The 20,294-nt window shown below is 42.7% G+C and overlaps 1 protein-coding gene across 5 annotated transcripts in view; it reads left to right on the top strand.

The window, feature by feature from the left end:
- Positions 1–1,734: 1,734 nt before the first annotated feature.
- ARL5A (ADP ribosylation factor like GTPase 5A) overlaps positions 1,735–20,294 on the top strand; it is a 36,364-nt gene continuing 17,804 nt past the window's right edge. For 3 of the 5 annotated variants that reach the window (XM_060178149.1, XM_060178151.1, XM_060178150.1), the window contains exons 1-5: positions 1,742–2,091; positions 13,004–13,064; positions 13,920–14,067; positions 15,242–15,325; positions 19,252–19,403. In XM_060178149.1, the coding sequence (XP_060034132.1) occupies positions 2,046–2,091; positions 13,004–13,064; positions 13,920–14,067; positions 15,242–15,325; positions 19,252–19,403 (491 nt within the window). In that variant the 5' untranslated portion in view covers positions 1,742–2,045. Of the gene's footprint in view, positions 2,092–2,342; positions 2,482–13,003; positions 13,065–13,919; positions 14,068–15,241; positions 15,326–19,251; positions 19,404–20,294 lie in introns of those variants that run through there. The other 2 variants (XM_007527338.3, XM_060178152.1) reach the window with 2 other exon arrangements.

Raw genomic sequence — 20,294 nt, 5'->3', positions numbered from 1 at the left:
ATCTCTCTTGATTACTCTGTCCTATCCAACAACAATAACAACAGCAATGGCAACAATAACAATAATGACAACAACAAGGGCAACAAAATGAGGAAAATGGCCTCTAGGAGCAGTGGATTCATAGTGCAGGCACCAAGCCCCGGCAATAATCCTGGAGGCAATAAAATAAAATAAAATAAAATGAAAGACTAACACATGGGACTGGACTAGCAACTCAGCTGATGATTGACATATTCTTATTCCCTAGCAGAGAGCATGATTGTTCAAGATGTTCCTGCAAGAGGATTAGAACAGGAAAGAACACTCGACCAGTTGTTTCACCAGCCTGGAACAAGGGGAGCTTGAGTTGTAAAAGTCAGTTGGGGCCATATTGTAGGAAGTCATTGATACCTGTCCAAGCTATATGAACCTTCCTGCTGAGCTTTAGTGGCTATTAAAGGTTGTTAATCACAGAATGACCTCATCAAAATCTTTGTTGCTGGCCAAGACAGAGGGAGGACGAATTGTAAAGATAACAGCCCAGAGATACTGAGCTAAGAAGACAGTCACACAGAGGCTGCCTAGGTAAGGCAAGAGGGGGCAAGGGGCTTGAGAAAGTTGGCACCTTTGAGAGAAGGTTCTGGAATACCGTGTCTTTGAGGAGCAGGTTTTGGGATTTTTTTTTTTAAGATTTTATTATTAATGAGAAAAATTGGAGGAGAGAAAGAACCAGACATCACTCTGGTACATGTGCTGCCTGGGATTGAACCTGGGACTTCATACTGTGAGCTTCGTTCAGAGAGGTTCATATAGCTTGGACAGGTATCAATTACTCCCTAAATATGGCCCCAACTGACTTTTTACAACTCAAGCTCCCCTTGTTCCAGGCTGATGAAACAACTGGTCAAGTGTTCTTTCCTGTGCTAATCCTCTTGCCTGAACATCTTGAACAATCATACTCTCTGCTAGGGAATAAGAATATGTCAATCATTAGCTGAGTTGCTAACAGCGTCCCACGTGTTAGTAGATAAAACAATACTTTATCCACTGTGCCATCTCCCGGAACATGATTTTTTTTTTTTTATTTAATTGGATAAAGACAGAGAGAAACTGAGATAGAAGGGGTGAGATAGGTAGAGAAAAAGCGAGGTACCAGAAGCACTGCTCCACCGCTGGAGAAGAGCCCCCTCTCTTCTCTGCAAGTGGAGACCAGGGCTTGAACCAGGGTCCTTCTGCATGGTAACATGCCTGGTCAAGCGGGTGCACCACCACCCAGCCCCAGTTGTGGGGTGGGACTTTGGGATGGAGAGACAGAGACAGGGAAGGATAGGGATAGGGGGAGAGAGAGAGAGAGAGAGAGAGAGAGTGTGTGTGTGTGTGTGTGTGTGTGTGTGTGTGTGTGTGTGTGTGTGTGTGTGTGTGTGTGTGTGTGTGTGTGTGTGTGTGTGTGTGTGTGTGTGTGTGTGTGTGTTGCGTAACGCTTGGGGATGGGTACTGGGCGCTCGATACACTATGAAAGGGAAGAAATGGCCCTGCTCCAAAGTGCACATTTGCAGCTGCAAAGAGAGAGCAGCTCGGCCCTTCCCCAGGCCCCGCCCCCAGCCCTTCCCCAGGCCCCGCCCCCAGCCCTTCCCCAGGCCCCGCCCCCAGCCCTTCCCCAGGCCCCGCCCCCAGCCCTTCCCCAGGCCCCGCCCCCAGCCCTTCCCCAGGCCCCGCCCCTCCCCAGACCCGCGCCTGCGCCCTGCGCGCCCGCCCCGCCCCGCCCCTCAGCTCCCCCGCCCGCGTGGTCGCAGCCACCTCAGCCGCGGGCGAAGCGCTTTGGGGGGAGGACGGTGGCCGGCGAGGCTCGTCGCAGTCAACGCGGCGGCGATGTCCGCGAGCCCGGCGAGAGCCGCGGCGGTAGCGGCGGGGCCTCGCGCGCGCCAGGGCTGCCTGGGTGTCGGCCTCCCTCGGGTTCCCAGGAGCAGGGCGGGCGGCCGGCGGGGCAGCGGCAGCGGCGGAGGAGGAGGAGGAGGCCCCCGCGCCCGCGCCCCTTCAGCCTGAGGCGGGGGTGCCGCCGCCCGAGAATGGGCATTCTCTTCACGAGGATCTGGAGGCTGTTCAATCACCAGGGTGAGGGCGCCGGGCGCCGGGCGCGGACGGGTGCGGGCGAGGGCCACACGCGGGGGGCGGGGGGCTCCGCCACTTCCGGTGCGTGCGGCGCGCGGGGCCATGTGCGCCCCCGGCACTCGGGGCGCGTCCGCCCGTCGCTCGGATTCCGAACCGTCCTTGGGGCGCAGGTTCGGGCCCAGCCTCCTCGCTGGGGGTGGGGGTCGGGGTGGGGGTCGGGGGTCCTTTCTGCACCCCGAGTGCGACCTCGCCCCGGTGTTTAAGCCTAAGGTCACCGCGATCGTTCTGCCTTTCCTGTCCTGGCGGGATTCATAACCCTCTCCAAGTTCCCGTTTCTAAGCGTGCAGAAATCCCCGCCGTGCGAGATACCTGTGGACCGTAGCAGGTAGCAAGGCATTATTTAGTTAAGGTACAAAGGGTTGTTTATTTATTTTCAGTGCAGAGGTTGTTTTGTTTTGTTTTTTTTTTTTTGAGAGGCGGGCTGAAAGTGCGGCTGAGCTCAGGTCACCTTTATGCAAATTGCCCAATGTACCAACACACACACACCCCAGTCGCAGGTCACCTTTATGCAAATTGCTCAGTGTACCAACACACCCCAGTCCCAGGTCACCTTTATGCAAATTGCTCAGTGTACCAACACACACACCAGTCCCATGTCACCTTTATGCAAATTGCTCAGTGTACCAACACACACACCAGTCGCAGGTCACCTTTATGCAAATTGCTCAGTGTACCAACATACACACACCAATCCCATGTCACCTTTATGCAAATTGCTCAATGCACCGACACATACACACCAGTCGCATGTTACCTTTATGCAAATTGCTCAGTGTACCAACACACCAGTCGCATGTCACCTTTATGCAAATTGCTCAGTGTACCAACACACACCAGTCGCATGTCACCTTTATGCAAATTGCTCAGTGTACCAACACACACACCAATCCCATGTCACCTTTATGCAGATTGCTCAGTGTACCAACACACACACCAGTCCCATGTCACCTTTATGCAAATTGCTCAGTGTACCAACACACACACCAGTCGCAGGTCACCTTTATGCAAATTGCTCAGTGTACCAACACACCAGTCGCATGTCACCTTTATGCAAATTGCTCAGTGTACCAACACACACACCAGTCCCATGTCACCTTTATGCAAATTGCTCAGTGTACCAACACACACACCAGTCCCATGTCACCTTTATGCAGATTGCTCAGTGTACCAACACACACACCAGTCCCATGTCACCTTTATGCAAATTGCTCAGTGTACCAACACACACACCAGTCCCATGTCACCTTTATGCAAATTGCTCAGTGTACCAACACACACACCAATCCCATGTCACCTTTATGCAGATTGCTCAATGTACCAACACACACACCAGTCCCATGTCACCTTTATGCAAATTGCTCAGTGTACCAACACACACACCAGTCCCATGTTACCTTTATGCAAATTGCTCAGTGTACCAACACACACACCAGTCCCATGTCACCTTTATGCAAATTGCTCAGTGTACCAACACACCCCAGTCCCAGGTCACCTTTATGCAAATTGCTCAGTGTACCAACACACACCAGTCCCATGTCACCTTTATGCAAATTGCTCAGTGTACCAACACACACACCAGTCGCAGGTCACCTTTATGCAAATTGCTCAGTGTACCAACATACACACACCAATCCCATGTCACCTTTATGCAAATTGCTCAGTGTACCAACATACACACACCAATCCCATGTCACCTTTATGCAAATTGCTCAGTGTACCAACATACACACACCAGTCCCATGTCACCTTTATGCAAATTGCTCAGTGTACCAACACACCAGTCCCATGTCACCTTTATGCAGATTGCTCAGTGTACCAACACACACACCAGTCCCATGTCACCTTTATGCAGATTGCTCAGTGTACCAACACACCAGTCCCATGTCACCTTTATGCAGATTGCTCAATGCACCGACACACACACCAGTCCCATGTCACCTTTATGCAGATTGCTCAGTGTACCAACACACCAGTCCCATGTCACCTTTATGCAGATTGCTCAATGCACCGACACACACACCAGTCCCATGTCACCTTTATGCAGATTGCTCAATGCACCAACACACACACCAGTCCCATGTCACCTTTATGCAGATTGCTCAATGCACCGACACACACACCAGTCCCATGTCACCTTTATGCAAATTGCTCAGTGTACCAACACACCAGTCCCATGTCACCTTTATGCAGATTGCTCAATGCACCCACACACCCCCCCACCCCCGTGCTGGAATCCCAGAAGATGCGGGTTTTTTAGCAAATCCCCAGAAACCCCGCGCAGTGGTGAAGCGGCGAGTGCAGCGCCGCACGTTCTGTTTCTTCTTCATGCGAGTTGCTGATCCATCATTTCCTGCTGCCAGTTTTGAGTTTCTCTCGGGTTAAGTCGGTGGAGGTGTACCCCCACCCCGACGTTTCTCCCGAGAGGACTTCAGTGAATGGTGGTCTTGTCACTGGGTCTCCATTACGGCCTCCCGCCCCGCTCGCCGCAGCCGCCATCCAGCTGCTCCTGTAAGAAAGTGATGGAGACGCTCCCTGCACCGCCACAATAAGCCGGCGCTGAGCGGTGCTCTGGTAAAAACAAACAAACAAATAAATAAAGGTTTAAGAAAAAGTAGTGGGAGTCGGGCGGTAGGGCGGCGGGTTAAGCGCAGGTGGTGCTAAGTGCGTGGGATCCCGGTTCGAGCCCCGGCTCCCCACCTGCAGGGGAGTCGCTTCCCAGGCGGTGAAGCAGGTCTGCAGGTGTCTGTCTTTCTCTCCCCCTCTCTGTCTTCCTCCCCTCTCCATTTCTCTCTGTCCTGTCCAACAACGACAACAACAATAACTGCAACAATAATAAAAAAACAATAAGGGCAACAAAAAGGAAAATAAATATAAAATAATAATAATAAAAAGATTTAAAAAAAAGAAAAAGTAGGACTGGAACTTAACTGATCTTTACTGTATCGCTTTAAAAAACAAGCAGGAGCCTCGATCACGTGGCATGGAATGGGAAGAGCAATATTTCAAATGCTTTTTCTCACAAGGGAATTTTTTGGTAAAGTGGATAAAAAATAGTTTTGATTCCCCAAATCTCCCCCCCCCTTAATTTTATTTTATTTTTATTTTTAACCAGGGCACTGTTCAGCTTTGGGCTTAATTAAATTATGGTGGTTTTGGGGGGATTGAACCTGGGACTTGGGAGCCTCCGGCACAAAATATACAAAAGTATATTTTGGGTAATTATCATGCTGTCTCTCTCCAGGTCCCCCTCCCCCCCACTGTCTCTTGAGTAATTTGTTTTTTGGGTGGGAAGGGGGTTCTAACCAGTCACTTAACCTCTGTGGTCCCAGGTGTTTCCATGTAGAATGTCAGGAATCTTGTCTGTGTCTGTGGAGCTTCTGTATATCTTGAAAACTTAATTTCTAGGTCTCCACTTTGTTATTTGACCTCGATCAAAGTATTCAGTACTTTTCCCAGGAAGTTAAGCATCAGTGCCAGACAACAACTTGCCAGTAGTCAATAATAAGTAGGTTCAGTTTTTCCGGTGGAATCTGCTGATTGTTGTGTGTACTTTGTGGTAATAGTTCATTGTTAGGAAATTGGTAGAGAAATTAATGAAAGTAAGCTCTAGTAATTCAGATGTCAGTATTGTGTCAATATAAATAAACTATTGGGGGGGAGTCGGGTGGTAGCGCAGCAGGTTAAGCGCACGTGGCGCAAAGCACAAGGACCGGCATAAGGATCCCGGTTCGAACCCCGGCTCCCCACCTGCAGGGGAGTCGCTTCACAGGTGGTGAAGCAGGTCTGCAGGTGTCTGTCTTTCTCTCCCCGTCTCTGTCTTCCCCTCCTCTCTCCACTTCTCTCTGTCCTATCCAACAACAATGACATCAATAATAACAATGAAATAAGGGCAACAAAAGGGAATAAATAAATGAAAAAAAAAAAAGAGGAAATAAACTGTTGGTTGTGTTATCAGTAGCTTCACTTTTCAAGATAGCATTAAATATGCCACACCTCTTGGTCTTTTCGGATTCTGTGTTAAATTAGATGAAAATTAGATTTGTGTTGGATACATTAAAATAAAGCTAAATGACGCAAGTTAAATAACAAAAGTAACTTCAGATAATACAGAAAATAATCCTATATTCTCTTCACATGAACTTGGAGGTTTTGGGCAGTTACACAATTTTCCAGGATGGTGAGACCTCAGCTATGCCTTCTCTCTTCTCAAGCTCCTGTACAGCAGCGTCTTCACTTTAAATTCAGATAGGCTGAACGTACAGTGACTGTTAATCGTACGCTGCTTAAATTTAAAAAGCCAAATTTAAATTTATGTAATATTTAAATCCACTAGGGCACAAACTTTGTTCTAGATGGCATTGTGTATTTATGCATTTTTTATTTAAATATTGTGTTGCTGGAGCTTTGTGCATGTGCAGTTCCACTACCCTGGGGGCAACTTTTTCATTCCATTCCACTCAGATAGATAAATGTGGGGAAAGACCACAGGGCTGGAGCTCCCCCTAATGTGTAGTGTTGCCAGCTGGTCCCAGTGTTTACACCTGGGTCCATCATGTAGCAGTGCATGCAGCCTACCAGGTGAGCTATCTCCTGGCCATGTGTGTATATATGTGTATGTATAATGTTAGGTATTTTACATTTAATTATTAATAATCAGCATTATTATTGTTTGGACTCAGCATCCCTTTGAGAATTACTCTTCCCCCCCCCCCCCCCTCTGAAAAGAGTGACTTTGGATTTTAGAGCTAATATCTGAGTGAGGCAAGTTAAAACGTGAATATTATATTGCTGTTACTAGTCTTAAAAGAATGTCGTCATTTTTTTCCCTATGAAAAAAGGATTTATTCATTACATACAAGAGAGAAAGTTTGACTGGAAGGAGGTTACGCAGAGCACCCACTCTGGCACATGCTTGGGATTGAACCAGGAATCCCTGGCATGCAGGTATCATGCTCTGCCAGTTGAACTATTTGATTTTTTTAAAGACCTGTTTAAAGGTCTGATTCTCTTTGTGATTGACCAGAGCGCCGCCCAGCTCTGGCATTTGGTGGGCAGGGGGTAGAACCTGGGTCCTCAGACATTTCAGGCTCTTGGATGCATTGAACTGTCTCCCTCATCCAACATTAGGACTTTGAAACATTGTCATTAATAGCGTCTAGTATAGAAGAGATGTGATCTGCACGAGGCCCTGGGTTCAAGCCCCAGTACCTCCACCAAAAAGAAAAAAAAAAAGAAGAAGAGATGTGATCAGTAGTGTGACTGTTTATTGAAGAAACAGTCAAAAAAGTTAAAATTTCCAGAACCCAGTTTGTGAAAACTGCTCTTAGTGGTAGAATTAGAACAGGTAACAAAACAAATCCTCCTTGCACTTGAATGTAGGGAGGTATAATAAACTTCAGTAGTTGCAACTGTGCATGCCTAGGTTCTAATTGCTTTATGAAGAGTAGCTGAATCTGTCTTCTCTTAATTGATTGACTCTAGTCTTAGCTATTCTCCTTATTTTATAGAGGCAGAGAAGCACTAAGGAACTTGCTGAAGGAACTGCAACAAAAAATGATAGACCTGGGACTGGAACCAGATCCATCTAGAGCTGGAGGTCATGCTCTCAGAAAACAGAAGTGTTCTCTTTCTAAGAGAGAAATCACGTTAGCTAAAAGGAGAAAAACCTTTTGGATACTAAAGTGAACTGTGAAAGTAGCTATGAAATTTTTCCGATTGATATTTTTGTGTGAGAGTGACTGACTTCTGTCCTGCTTATGGACCAGTAATAATGAGTTTCCTCTTGAAACTCATTTTAGTTGATCTTAGAGTAGAAGCCTGATAAAACCCCACAGCTTCTCCTCTGCCCTCCATGAACCAAGCCCAGGGTCCTCTAGTAAGGCCTGCTTCTTTCTCCGGGGGTGGGGAGACTACCACAGCCCTTACATTATCATTCCTGTTATTTATTTATTTATTTTCTGATATTCTTCTTTTAGGGGAGATAAAGAAACAGTAAACACAAAAGTGACTGGAAATTTAAACTATATCCACACCGCTGATGCAAGGGTCGGAGTAATATAGGGGCATTTTAAAGAGGTTATTTCATCCTGCTCTTTATTTATCAGTGACTTGGAAATCATTAAATACAAAGGCATATTTCATCAGAATTGGGACATAGGCTAAGAGGAAGAATCAGAACTCATAGGGAGTGTTACAGTTAAGTTCCGTCATCTAGATGAAGAAGTGGATAGGTAATTATTAGAAGCGAGTTGGGCTCACCAGTGATGTCTGAAAGTTCAGAAATAGACATCAATGTTATGCGCTTGTCATGATGGAAATAATACTAATAACTTATAACAGTCATAAGTCAGATGAAAATCACTTTCAGTTTGGCAGTGATAGAACTGGACACTGCTCTAGGAAAAGGACACAATTGAGTGTCAGTTCTGAGTAATGTTTTTATTTATATATTTTTCTTTACTGGGAGGGTTAATGGTTTACTGTTGACAGTAAAATATAACAGTTTGTAGATGTGTAACATTTCTGAGTTTTCTACACAAAAGTTCACCCCCCTCTAGGTTCTCCTCTGCTATCATGTTCCAGGACCTGAACCCCCCCCACCCCAGTGTCTTTTTTAACTTTGATGCCATACACTCCTGTAATCTCTAGTCACATTTTATTGGCCACCTTCTTTACTCTGACCCCTGTAGTAGTGTTATCTTTAAGTTAAATGTTCTGGGGCTGGGTGGTGGCACACCTGGTTGAGCTCACACATTACCATGTACAAGGACCCAAGTTCAAGACCCCACTCCCCGCCTGCAGGGTATATGTTTCACAATCAATGAAGCAGGTCTGCAGGTGTCTATCTCCTCCTCCCCTCTCAATATCTGTGTCCTATCAAACAAAATAGAAAGAAAAAAATCAATAAATAATAAGGAAACAGTGGCTTCCAGGAGTGATAACCCTAGTGGCAAAAAAAAAAAAAAAAAAATTAAATGTTTTGAGTTTGAATCACCGTGTGATTTCGACTTCTAATCTGCTTGTGTCATGTATGTAATAATTACTGTTTATTCAGCAACTGCTCAGTGCAAGAGGGGCTATCTTTGGCTTGTTGGTTTGTTTTAAAATAGAGGGAAAGAAACCATAGCACCTAAGCTTCCTTCTGGGCAGTGGGAACTGGCTTGAACCCGGGTCGTGCACATGGCAAAGCAGCATACTATCTGCAGGAGCTATTTTGCTAACCCATGAGCAGTTTTTTATTTGTTTGCTTGTTTTTGCCTCCAGGGTTATTGCAGGGGCTGGGCGCCTGCACTACAAATCCACTGCTCCTGGCAGCCATCTCCCCCCCCCCCCCATTGTTGTTGCTGTTACTGTTGTTGCTGCTGTTGGATAAGACAGGAACAGAGAGGAGGGGAAGACAGAGGGGGAGAGAAAGACACCTGGATCCTTGTGCCGGTCCTTGTGCTTTGTACTATATGCGCTTCACCCAGTGAACCACCCCCCCCATCCCCAAGTTTTCTATTTTTTTAATTGCTGTCAGGATTATTGCTGGGGCAGGGTGCCTGCCAGCACTGTGAATCCGCTACTCCCAGTGACCATTTTTTCCTTTCCTATTTTTATTTCATAGGGTAGAAATTGAGAGGGAAGAGGGAGATAAGCAGATAGACAAAGAGACACCTTCAGACCTGCTTGCTGCACTACTCGCGAAACTTTCCCGTTGCGAATGGGCGGGCAATCAGGAGCTCAAAACCTGGTCCCTGCACGTGCTAACGTGTGCTGACTGGGTGTGCCACTGCCCGGCCCCCCTGAGCTGGCGGTGGTTGTTTGTTTTTGTTTTGTTCTTCCCAGAAACTTCACTAGCTTTGTTATCAATTGCAATTTTATTTTCAAACTTTGATTTTTTTTTTTTAATTGATAATTCTTTCAGATTTTTAAAGTGAAATTTTTAATACAAAGTGACTGGATCAGATACCTCTCCTAACCATTTCCTCTTCCAGATCTGATTTATTTCTTCATCCATGTTTTATTTATGCTTGTGTTTTGGCCCAGCTTTTCTCTGTTGCATGCAACGGTATAATGGACATGACAGAAATTGTTTGCCATAGATTAGATGAAATTGATAGGGCTTAGCGGCACTTGGCTTGCAGAGGACTGAACTTAGGACCTCAGGCTTGCTTTGATTGCCACACTTTTCTTCCTCTTCACTTATTTTTTCTTTTAATAGAGGGAGAGGAAGAAGACATAGCGCAGTACTGCTCCGCAGCTCACAGAACTTCCCCTCTGCAGGTGTTCGGGTGTGGCAGGATCTGAAAGCCAGGATCTTGCACGTGATGATGTGCCCTCTGCCAGCCAAGCCGCCTTGCACCCTGGGGTCCCCTTCAATCCCTCGTGCTTTTTTTTTTTAAATACCCAGGCATTACTGAAGAAAGACAGCGGTTTAGATCCTTAGATCGTTACTTGAGCTTATTGACTCTCTAGTTCATTCTGTGCAGTGACTGACTGTAAATAAAAGATGTGTATTAAAGCTGTTAAGCCCAGGCTTCACCTCCCGCAAGCTACTCATGTTAATGAGATGATGACAGCCTTCTGATATCAGCCTCTCCTGCATCTGCTTTCTCTCGGTGTGACCTTACCTTGCTTATGTGTAGCTTGTGGTCGGAGAATATAAAGAATCATTATAGTTTTTGCACAGTCCTTATTGAAATAGTAGAAAAGCGCTCTTTGGAAGCAGGGAATACATCTGGCGGGAATGCACACGTCTAGGTAGGGTTTTCGCTTTAAATTAAGGAATAGACTTTTTTTTTTTACTGGTATACCCTACAGTTCTTTAAGAACTACTTGCAGACTGTCTTTGGAGACAGAGGGTTCAAGCATTGCTCTACCATCCATGAAGCTCCCCCGCACGCCCCCCCCCCCACACATAAACACCATAAGGTGCTCCCTCCCGTGTGGTACAGGACTTGAACTCAGGCATCTACAGAGTGGCAAGGCACACAGTCTTCCATGTGAGCTAGTTTCAGCTCCTAGACAAACGGTTAAATCATTCTTAGCATTTAGGAATCATACTGATTCACTACAAAAATGTGGTACATTGTCTCTTTCTCTTCTCCCTCTACTCCCCTCCCTTCCCTCTCAATTCTCTCTGTCTTATCCAATAAAAAGAAAAAGAAAAAAAAAAAAAACCTGCCAAGAGCAGTGGATTCATAGTGCCAGCAATGAGCCCCAGCGTTAACCATGGGGGCAAAAAAAAAAAAAAAAATAGTAGCACTTAACATTAGCTACTTCTTACCTTATGACCAAAGGGGACACCAAGTGACTCCCCTCCGTTTCAAAATCAAATTCGTTTTCAGAAGTGGAAAGGTTGGCTGCCATTGGCATACAGAAGAGTCACAAGAGATTGTGAAAACTAACGACACAGCTAGAATAGGTGTTTAACTGCCCTAGGTGATTAGGGACTTGGTAAGCATGCCCTTGTCTTTGTAGTCTCTGTATGTTGTTCACACACGGATAACATTTTAAAACCACTGTTTATAACTTTGGAGTCTGCCTGTATTTTGTACTATTTTTAGGGTACCATTTTACCCCCTATGGGTCAGAGTAATTTTACATATTTTTTTTCTCCTGAGTATTAGAAAGTCTGTCTTAAATTTAGTCCTGCAGTTAATACATAGGGGATTGCAAAATGATGTTTCTCGAACTTAGCTGACATTTTGAGAATAAAGTGGTACTTTAAAATGAGTGTTCAAGTGGGATGTTAAACTTTCATCCTAGAAGACAGAGAACCAAGTATAGCTTGATATGAAATAATTCTTGATAAAAAATGTTTTATAGCTGTTTATGTTAATCAAACTGAGGCGGAGGTATGTGCCATCAGAAGAGAAATGCTTAGTTTGGGGACTCAGAAAAATGCATATAGTTAGAGAGGCAAAATCATTACATCATTTTAAAAGCTTTCCAGATAAAGACGTACTGGCTCCAAGGACTAAATAGCGAGGCCCTGGTGCAGGCAGGTGCTTCCCTGTGGTGAAGATGGATTCAGCTGTCCTCACAATGTGTGATAATTCCCTTTGATGGGGTTCCATGCTCTTCAGGTAATTTTTCAAATTTAATCTGACCACCCTTAGAAAAAGACTGTACTTTTCATTGGGCTTCACTGTCTGTTTCTTATTTTTGGCATTTTTGTTTCTGTTTTAACCTCTTCTGTGAGGAGCCTTCTCTGCATCCTGCTTACTCTGGGGCAGTAGTAGGATTGCGTTTGCACCTGAGGACTAAGGGCCATACACCAAGAGGCACATCCCCCCTAGCAGTGTCACCTGATGATGTCAAGTCTTCCGTGATCTTTTGCTAGCATGTCCTTCACGTGCTTTAAACTCTTAGCGTCAAGTTTGTATTTGATCATTTTCTCCATTTCTTCAACCTAAAAGAGGGGTAGGGAAGGGATGTGGCTGTACCATTCAGGATACAACTGCTCTGCACTGCCAACTTGTCAGAGAAATGAAAGGCAGAATAAAGTAAATTATATAAAACTCCTATTTACTCTCGATCTTTTTATTGGTGATTAACAAGTTAATGGTAATATTAAGAAGTCTATGGTAAATGGCAGTTGTTTTTTTTTTTCTATCTATACTATCTGGAAAAGGTTTTTCATAAAAGTTTTCTTTCTCTGAAGTGTTATGATTACTAATAGTTACTATTTATGAGTGAATATTAATTAGTTAGACATTTACTGGGTACCTTGTTCCAAGAAAAGTTGGGTTCCAAGGAGGTTAGGAGTTGCATTGTACTGAGTTACACCGTAAATGTAAAGAATGGATGAATTAGGAATTTTTAACTGCTTTTAATTTCTAAGAAGCCACTTTCTAAAATTTTATTTCAGAGCACAAGGTTATCATTGTTGGGCTGGATAACGCAGGGAAAACTACCATCCTTTACCAGTTGTAAGTACTAACTACATAAGCATCTCTTATTTTATTGTTGATCGTTCTTCTATCTGACTGATACTTAAATAGATAAAATATTTAAGTATTTATTTGAAAATAAATACTTGAATAAAAACAATACAAGAAAATCATATGGACCCAACTGTACTCTCTAGGAGGACAAGTTGGCTGTAATCAGTTACCAAATTTAAGGAACTATTTCTAAAGAGCTGAAAATTTGTATGACACTGAGCATGCTGTCCAGTTTTGCTTGCAGAAAGTAGAGAAATAGGGGGCCGAGCAGTAGAGCAGCGGCTTAAGCACACATATCGAGAAGCACGAGGACTGGCTCAAGGATCCCAGTTCTAGCCCCTGGCTCTCCACCTGCAGGGGTGGGGCCACTTCGCAAGCAGTAAAGCAGGTCTGCAGGTGTCTGTCTTTCTCTCCCCTCTCTCTGTCTTCCCCTCCTCTCTCCATTACTCTCTGTCCTATCCAACAACAGTGACAGCAACAATAATAACAATAATAACAACAACAAAAAAAACAAGGGCAACAAAACGAAAAAAAATGGCCTCCAGGAGCAGTGGATTTGTAGTGCAGGCACTGAGCCCCAGTAATAACCCTGGAGGAAAAAAAAAAGTAGAGAGACACTTGGTTGCATAGGTTTCTTTAGTATATCCCAGCTACTTTTCTATATAATTCTACCTCTGTTGAAACCCTTTACTTGCTTTTATTGTGAGTTAGTGGAAAAAGAGACATCTGGGTATAAGTCCATTTGGGGGAGGTCAAGCTGATTTAGTCCTTGGCTGAAAGTGAAAAATGTTCCAATCTAACTTCCTTGCTAATTGTAATCTATTTGAACTTCCCCCCTAGTTCTATGAATGAAGTTGTACACACATCCCCAACAATAGGAAGTAATGTAGAAGAGATAGTGGTTAATAATACACGTTTCCTGATGTGGGATATTGGTGGCCAAGAATCTCTTCGTTCTTCCTGGAACACTTACTATACTAACACAGAGGTAATATTTCATAATGTCCTATGACTTGTATGAATAGAGTGCTTGGAAAAAAAAAAGCATTTCTAGAGTCGAACTCAAAAAAAGTTAATCTTTTTTGAAATAGTACATTATGTTAATAGTAGAGCTTAATAGGATGGAGTCTTTGATTCTTGACCTCAAAGTTGCTTTTTATATTCTGTCTTCTATATATCCACTCTCACTGAATTAATGTGAATTAGTGATTGATTTGATTGTATGTTGACCCCAGAACATAAGTACTTGCTTTTATAAAGAATTTCATCTCACAGTTTGTGATTTAATTTCTCTTTCTTTTTCTTAAAGGAAGTCCTAGTTAAACAAGAGGACTCAGGTGATTTAAATCCTGGCCAAATTTTTTATTTCTCTTTTTATGCAACACAATTGCACACTTAAGATTCCTTTTTCTTTTGGTTATAAACCAGTAAGTTACTGAGATTTTAGTAAATGTCCAATGACTTGGAGAGCTAACACACCATTAAGCATTTGATCACAATTTTGGGGAGGAGTACTTCTAATCCTATTTCCTTTGTGCCTTGAGGTACTTACTGAGTTGAGAAAAGTACAGTGTAGCTCAGTTCCACAAGGCTTGACTACTCTCATTGCATCTTCTGGTAACACTGTCATTCAAAGTTAAGGAGTATGTTTAAGGGAAACAAGTATTATTTAACAAAAAGAACCAAGTGTTTAGACACAGATTCATTCATTCTTAATTTTTTTTAATTGCTGTGCTGTTTCACGTTCATATCCATATCATTTTTGATTTTCAAGTTGGTAGTAGTAAATAATGCCTATGTAGACTGGTAACTTGAATTTAAGGCCATAATGATTTTTTTTCTTACTGCATAGTACCAGTTGATAGGTATGGACCCAGTGGCATTCAGGGTGTTAAGACAGGACATATCTATTATATGTTCATTAAAATATTAGCAAAACATTTTAATAGTTTTTAATGTGTTTTCTCAGAATAATTAGTAAGCATTTGAATTAGAAATTAGGGCATTAGGGTTCATAGATCTATAATGACTATCTCTGGTTTTCAAATCATACTTTTACATAGCACTAATTTTTTGATATTTGTAGTTTGTAAATAAGTATTTTACATGTATTTTCTCCCTATCAAATTATGTAATCACTAATATCTTTATTATCTTTTTAGTTTGTAATCATTGTTGTAGATAGTACGGACAGAGAAAGAATTTCTGTAACTAGAGAAGAACTCTATAAAATGTTAGCCCATGAGGTAAGTGTGTGTGTGTGTCATATTTTTTCTACTCTCTCAAGTGAATATGATTTCAATTTTTATCCACTGGTATATTTTACTAGAGCACCACTCAGCTCCTGCCGCTGATAGTGTTGAGGCTAAAACGTGTAACTCCTTGTATGCAAGCCCTGCGCGCTGTCACTATATTGCCTCTCTTCACTTACAGTTCTTTGCACATACATGGTAAACTCTAAGACCAGCTTTTTAAAAAAAATATTTATTTATTCCCTTTTTGTTGCTCTTGTTATTTTATTGTTATAGTTATGGGATAGGACAGAGAGAAATGAGAGAGGAGGGGGAGAAAAAGAGAGACACCTGCAGAACTGCTTTTCTGCACGAGGCACAAAGTGCAAGGACTGGCGTAAGGATCCCGGTTCTAGCCCCCGGCTCCCCACCTGCAGGGGAGTCGCTTCACAGGCGGTGAAGCAGGTCTGCAGGTGTCTTTCTCTCCCCCTCTCTGTCTTCCTCTCTCCATTTCTCTCTGTCCTATCCAACAACGAATGACATCAACAATAGCAGTAATAACCACAACAAGGCTACAACAACAAGGGCAACAAAAGGGGGGAAAATGGCCTCCAGGAGCAGTGGATTCATGGTGCAAGCACTGAGCCCCAGCAATAACCCTGGAGGCAAATAATAATAATAATAATAAAATAAGAAAGTTGGAACTTTATGGGACCCCCAAAATTATATTCAAGATAGATTTTATTTTTTGAGGTCTTTCAGTAAATGACTTTATTTCATATTTTATTTATTTATTTATTTATTATTTATTTATTTTATTTCTAGTTTTTATTATTGGGACTTGTCTAAATAATGTCCTTGCTCCTGTGATAAATACAGGTTAGCTGTACATAAAGTAGTATGAATTATATATCCTAACTTGTGTCAAGTCTCCCTCCCTTCTTCCTTCATTTCCCCCCTCTCCTCTTTCTCTCCTTCTTCTTCCTCTTATCATCGTCATCATCATCCCACCAGAGTTATAACCTGGGCTTGATGTCTGCAGAATGACTCCACCACTCCTAGTGTCCTTTTTATTTATTATTATTAAATAGAGGCAGATTGAGAGGGGAGGGGGCAGGGGAGACCTGCAGCACTGCCTCACTGACCATGAAGCAACAATCCCAGGTGTGATTGTGTTGAGCATTTCTGATTTTAAGAGTTTGTTGAGTGTGCCAGCATTAATAATCCTAGCCTATAGCAGGGATTGCCACACACACATATAAGAGCTATTGAAACCTGGAAGATAAATAAATTCTGGGGTCTGGTCGGTAGTGCAGCCGGTTAAGCTGCACATGGGGTGAAGCGCAAGGACCAGCCTAAGGATCCCTGTTTGAACCCCTGGCTCCCCACCTGCAGGAGGGTCGCTTCACGGGGGATGAAGCAGGTCTGCAGGTGTCTGTCTCTCTCTCTGTCTTCCCCTCCTCTCTCGACTCCTCTCTCTCGACTTCTCTCCCTCCTTTCCAACAGTGACAGCAATGACAATGATAAACAACAAGGGCAACAAAAGGGAAAAAAATGGCCTCCAGGAGCAGTGGATTCATAGTGCAGGCATTGAGCCCAGCAATATCCCTGGAGACAAAAAAAAAAAAAAACTTAATAAAAAAAAGAGTTAATGGCCAGGCGGTGGCGCACCTGGTTAAGCGCACACATTACAGTGCACAAGGTCGCAGGTTCAAGCCCCTGGTCCCCACCTGGAGGAGGAAAGCTTCACAAGTGGTGAAGCAGGGCTGCAGGTGTCTCTCTGTCTGTCTCCCTGTCCATCCTTTCTCAATTTCTCTCTGTCTCTACCCAATAAATAATAAAGTTAAAAAAAAAACCAAAAAAAGAATTAAATTCTGTGGAAAGTCTTAGCTGCTCACTCATTCAGCCACATATCACCTATTGATAGTTATTTTCATTTTCAATTTAGGATAAGATAAAGAATATTTGATCTTGATAATGAGTTTTATCTGTATTAGTTAGACTTTATCCTTTCAGTATCTTGCTTTTTATGTGAACAAGTTAATTGAACTATAGGTGAAATAAATTGGACATGCAAGCATACAGCTTAACATTCTGGAATATCCTTTTCTGATGTAGTTGAGGTAACTGGCATTTCAGGTTCCTGTGACTGACTGCGTGCAGTAGCCAGCCTACAGGGGGCACTGTAAAGGCATTCTTGAGTATTCTGAACACGTTGCCTAACTTAACTTTTGACCATGTAAGAAATTTACTACTGAAAGAAAGAGAGAAATTTACTACTTATATTTTTTATTTACATCAAAATGATCAAATCATTGAAACTACATTCAAGTAAGAGTGAAATATCCCCAAGTAATGTCAATTTGTTCCTACTGAAGACTCCCTCACACATATATACATGTAACTGAAACCAAACTATACCACTGAATTGCTTAATAAGAGAGATGACTTTCAACATCGTTGATAAAACTTACAAGCTTAGTACCAAAACCTGTTTTTGTTTTTTTTCTCAGCCTCTTAGTCTGTGTGCAGAACTTTTTGTAAGAGTTTAATCCAGGGCCTTGTTAAAGGAGGTTCTTACCCCCTGGATGAGGCCCTTGCTTTGAGCCCTAGCCCCACATGGGGACACTATGGACAGCGCCGGAGGAGCTCCATGGATGGTGGAGCAGGGCCACAGTGTGTGTTTCTCTCTCTAAAATAAAGAATGGAAAAAAAGATAAAAGAGCAGGGGGTAGATAACATCGTGGCTATGCAAAGAGACTCTCATGCCCGAGACTCCAAAGTCCCAGGTTCAGTTAGTTCCCCGCACCAACACAAGCCAGAGCCGATCTGTGTTATGGTTAAAAAAAAAAAAAAAAATTAATCTAGTTGAATGCATCCATCATGGATTTTTAGTATATATAAAATTACATAAACATAAACTTTTTTTTTTTTATACAGAAAGAAAAAGTACAGTTTTCTGAGTATAAGGTCCTTGACTTCCAGTAGATCATCAAGGACACTCCTGGCTTTAAAATGATTGGAGAGGATGAGATAGAGTGAAAGGAGACTGAGTCTTTTTCCTGCTTTATAAGTAAAGCATTAAACCAATCATTGGGCAGGGGGTTTACAATCTGGAGGGAATCTTCTTCTTAGGAGAAGGAGTGAACTAAGCTTCTTGAATCATTATTGAAAGCCACGTACTGAAGTGAGAATCGTATTCAAACTATAGCCCCGAGAGATTGGTGGTGATCTCATCATCTTACAGGGCCACCAGCTGTCGTAGGAAGATGTCAGTACAAATCCATTGTTGTATCTTAATGTCTGAGTCTTACTTTCCACATCTGTAAAGCTGGAAATAATAAGACCTACCTTGTATGTCTTGTGAAGTTTAAAGAAAACTTATTTGGAAAATGACTAGTGTGATGAGTGTCTTAACACAATCAGATACCCAGTAAATGTTAGTTTTGAGGAACAAATTTAGAAAAATTGAAGAACTTGCCTCACATTCAAAGCATAGAAGTACTAGACCTTTCTATCTAGTTGGGAATTTTGATGTTTAGTATTTCTCAAGCTGACCCTGTTCCTTATCAAAGTCTAAGAAATTGTGGTTTGGGGTAGAGAAGGAATAGATATATGCTAACATTTGAAAGACACAAATGTTAAATGTAACAGTACCATAAAAATATCATGTGTAGCTATAAGAGACATGGTACACACAAAGGAAGTACAAGCACAGGTTTTTAAAGTAGCTCAACTTTAGGTTTACGATCAGTGTAAGATAACTTTTATTTATTTTTTTAATATTTATTTATTCCCTTTTATTTCCCTTGTTGTAAGATAACTTTTATATAAACTACTTAAAAATTCTGGGTTACTATAGTTATAAAAAGAATTATATTGGTAGTTGGGAATTTTCTGAAAAAAAAATGCACTGACCTTTAATTTATTTGCTCTCATAGGACCTAAGGAAAGCCGGATTATTGATTTTTGCCAATAAGCAAGATGTTAAGGAATGCATGACTGTAGCTGAGATCTCACAGTTTTTAAAGCTGACATCTATTAAAGACCACCAATGGCATATACAGGCATGCTGTGCTCTTACTGGTGAAGGGTAAGAAGTCTTTCTCTCATATATATAGCTTAGAAACTTTTTTTTCTTTATAAGATCAAATTTTTAAAATCTATGCGACATATGAGCCATTCTGCAATAAGAGAGTTTTAGTTTCTGTAAAGAGGATAGGAGAGAGATTACCAGTTACAGTGGCTACACCACCCCACACCCAGATATGAGCCCCTGCCCCATGCGGGAGACACTCCGACACCAGGGAGAAGCAACCAGTGATGTCCTGGTGTTTCTGTCTCCATTAGAATGAAAAAGTGGCCTAGAGCAGTGAAAAGATACATTCATGAAGCCTGGCTCTTCTCGAAAGAGAGAAAAGGGGAGAGGGGAGAAGGGAGGGGGAGGGAAAGAAAGAAAACACAACCCACATGATACGGATAATCATACTGAGCCGACTAACACATGCCAGCATATATTGGGCGGTGGGAAAAGTTCGGATTTTTTTTCCTTTGTGAAAGTGCATCATAACTTCGTTGACAGCCCAAGAGATGATAGAGTTGATGAAAGGTTTCAGACAGCTAGCAGTGTTGAGGAGAACAGAATCAGGAAACATTTCTTAAAGTGGAGTCCTAACCTGTGACACAGCAGATAAAATACTGGCCTTCTAAGTATGAGGTACCAGGTTTTGATATCTGACATCATGTATGCCAGAGTGATTCTCTAGTTCTCTCTTCCTCTCTCTTTCTCATTAATTAATTAGAGTTAGAATTCAGAGTGGCATGAAAGCAGAGTAGGTGTTTATTTTACATGGAACTTGGCTTTAAATCAGTGCCTAGAGATGAAAGCATTTCAAGAAAGTGCTTTGTGGTCCCATTGTGAAAATGAGGTCAAGACCAGGAAGGCTAGTAGAAGGAGAATACTACTGAATAGAACCGTAAGTAG

Source organism: Erinaceus europaeus, chromosome 18 (genome assembly GCF_950295315.1).
Source record: "Erinaceus europaeus chromosome 18, mEriEur2.1, whole genome shotgun sequence".
Taxonomy (NCBI): Eukaryota; Metazoa; Chordata; class Mammalia; order Eulipotyphla; family Erinaceidae; genus Erinaceus; species Erinaceus europaeus.
The sequence above is the reverse complement of the archived record's forward strand: the minus strand, read 5'-3'. Positions and strand labels throughout refer to the sequence as shown.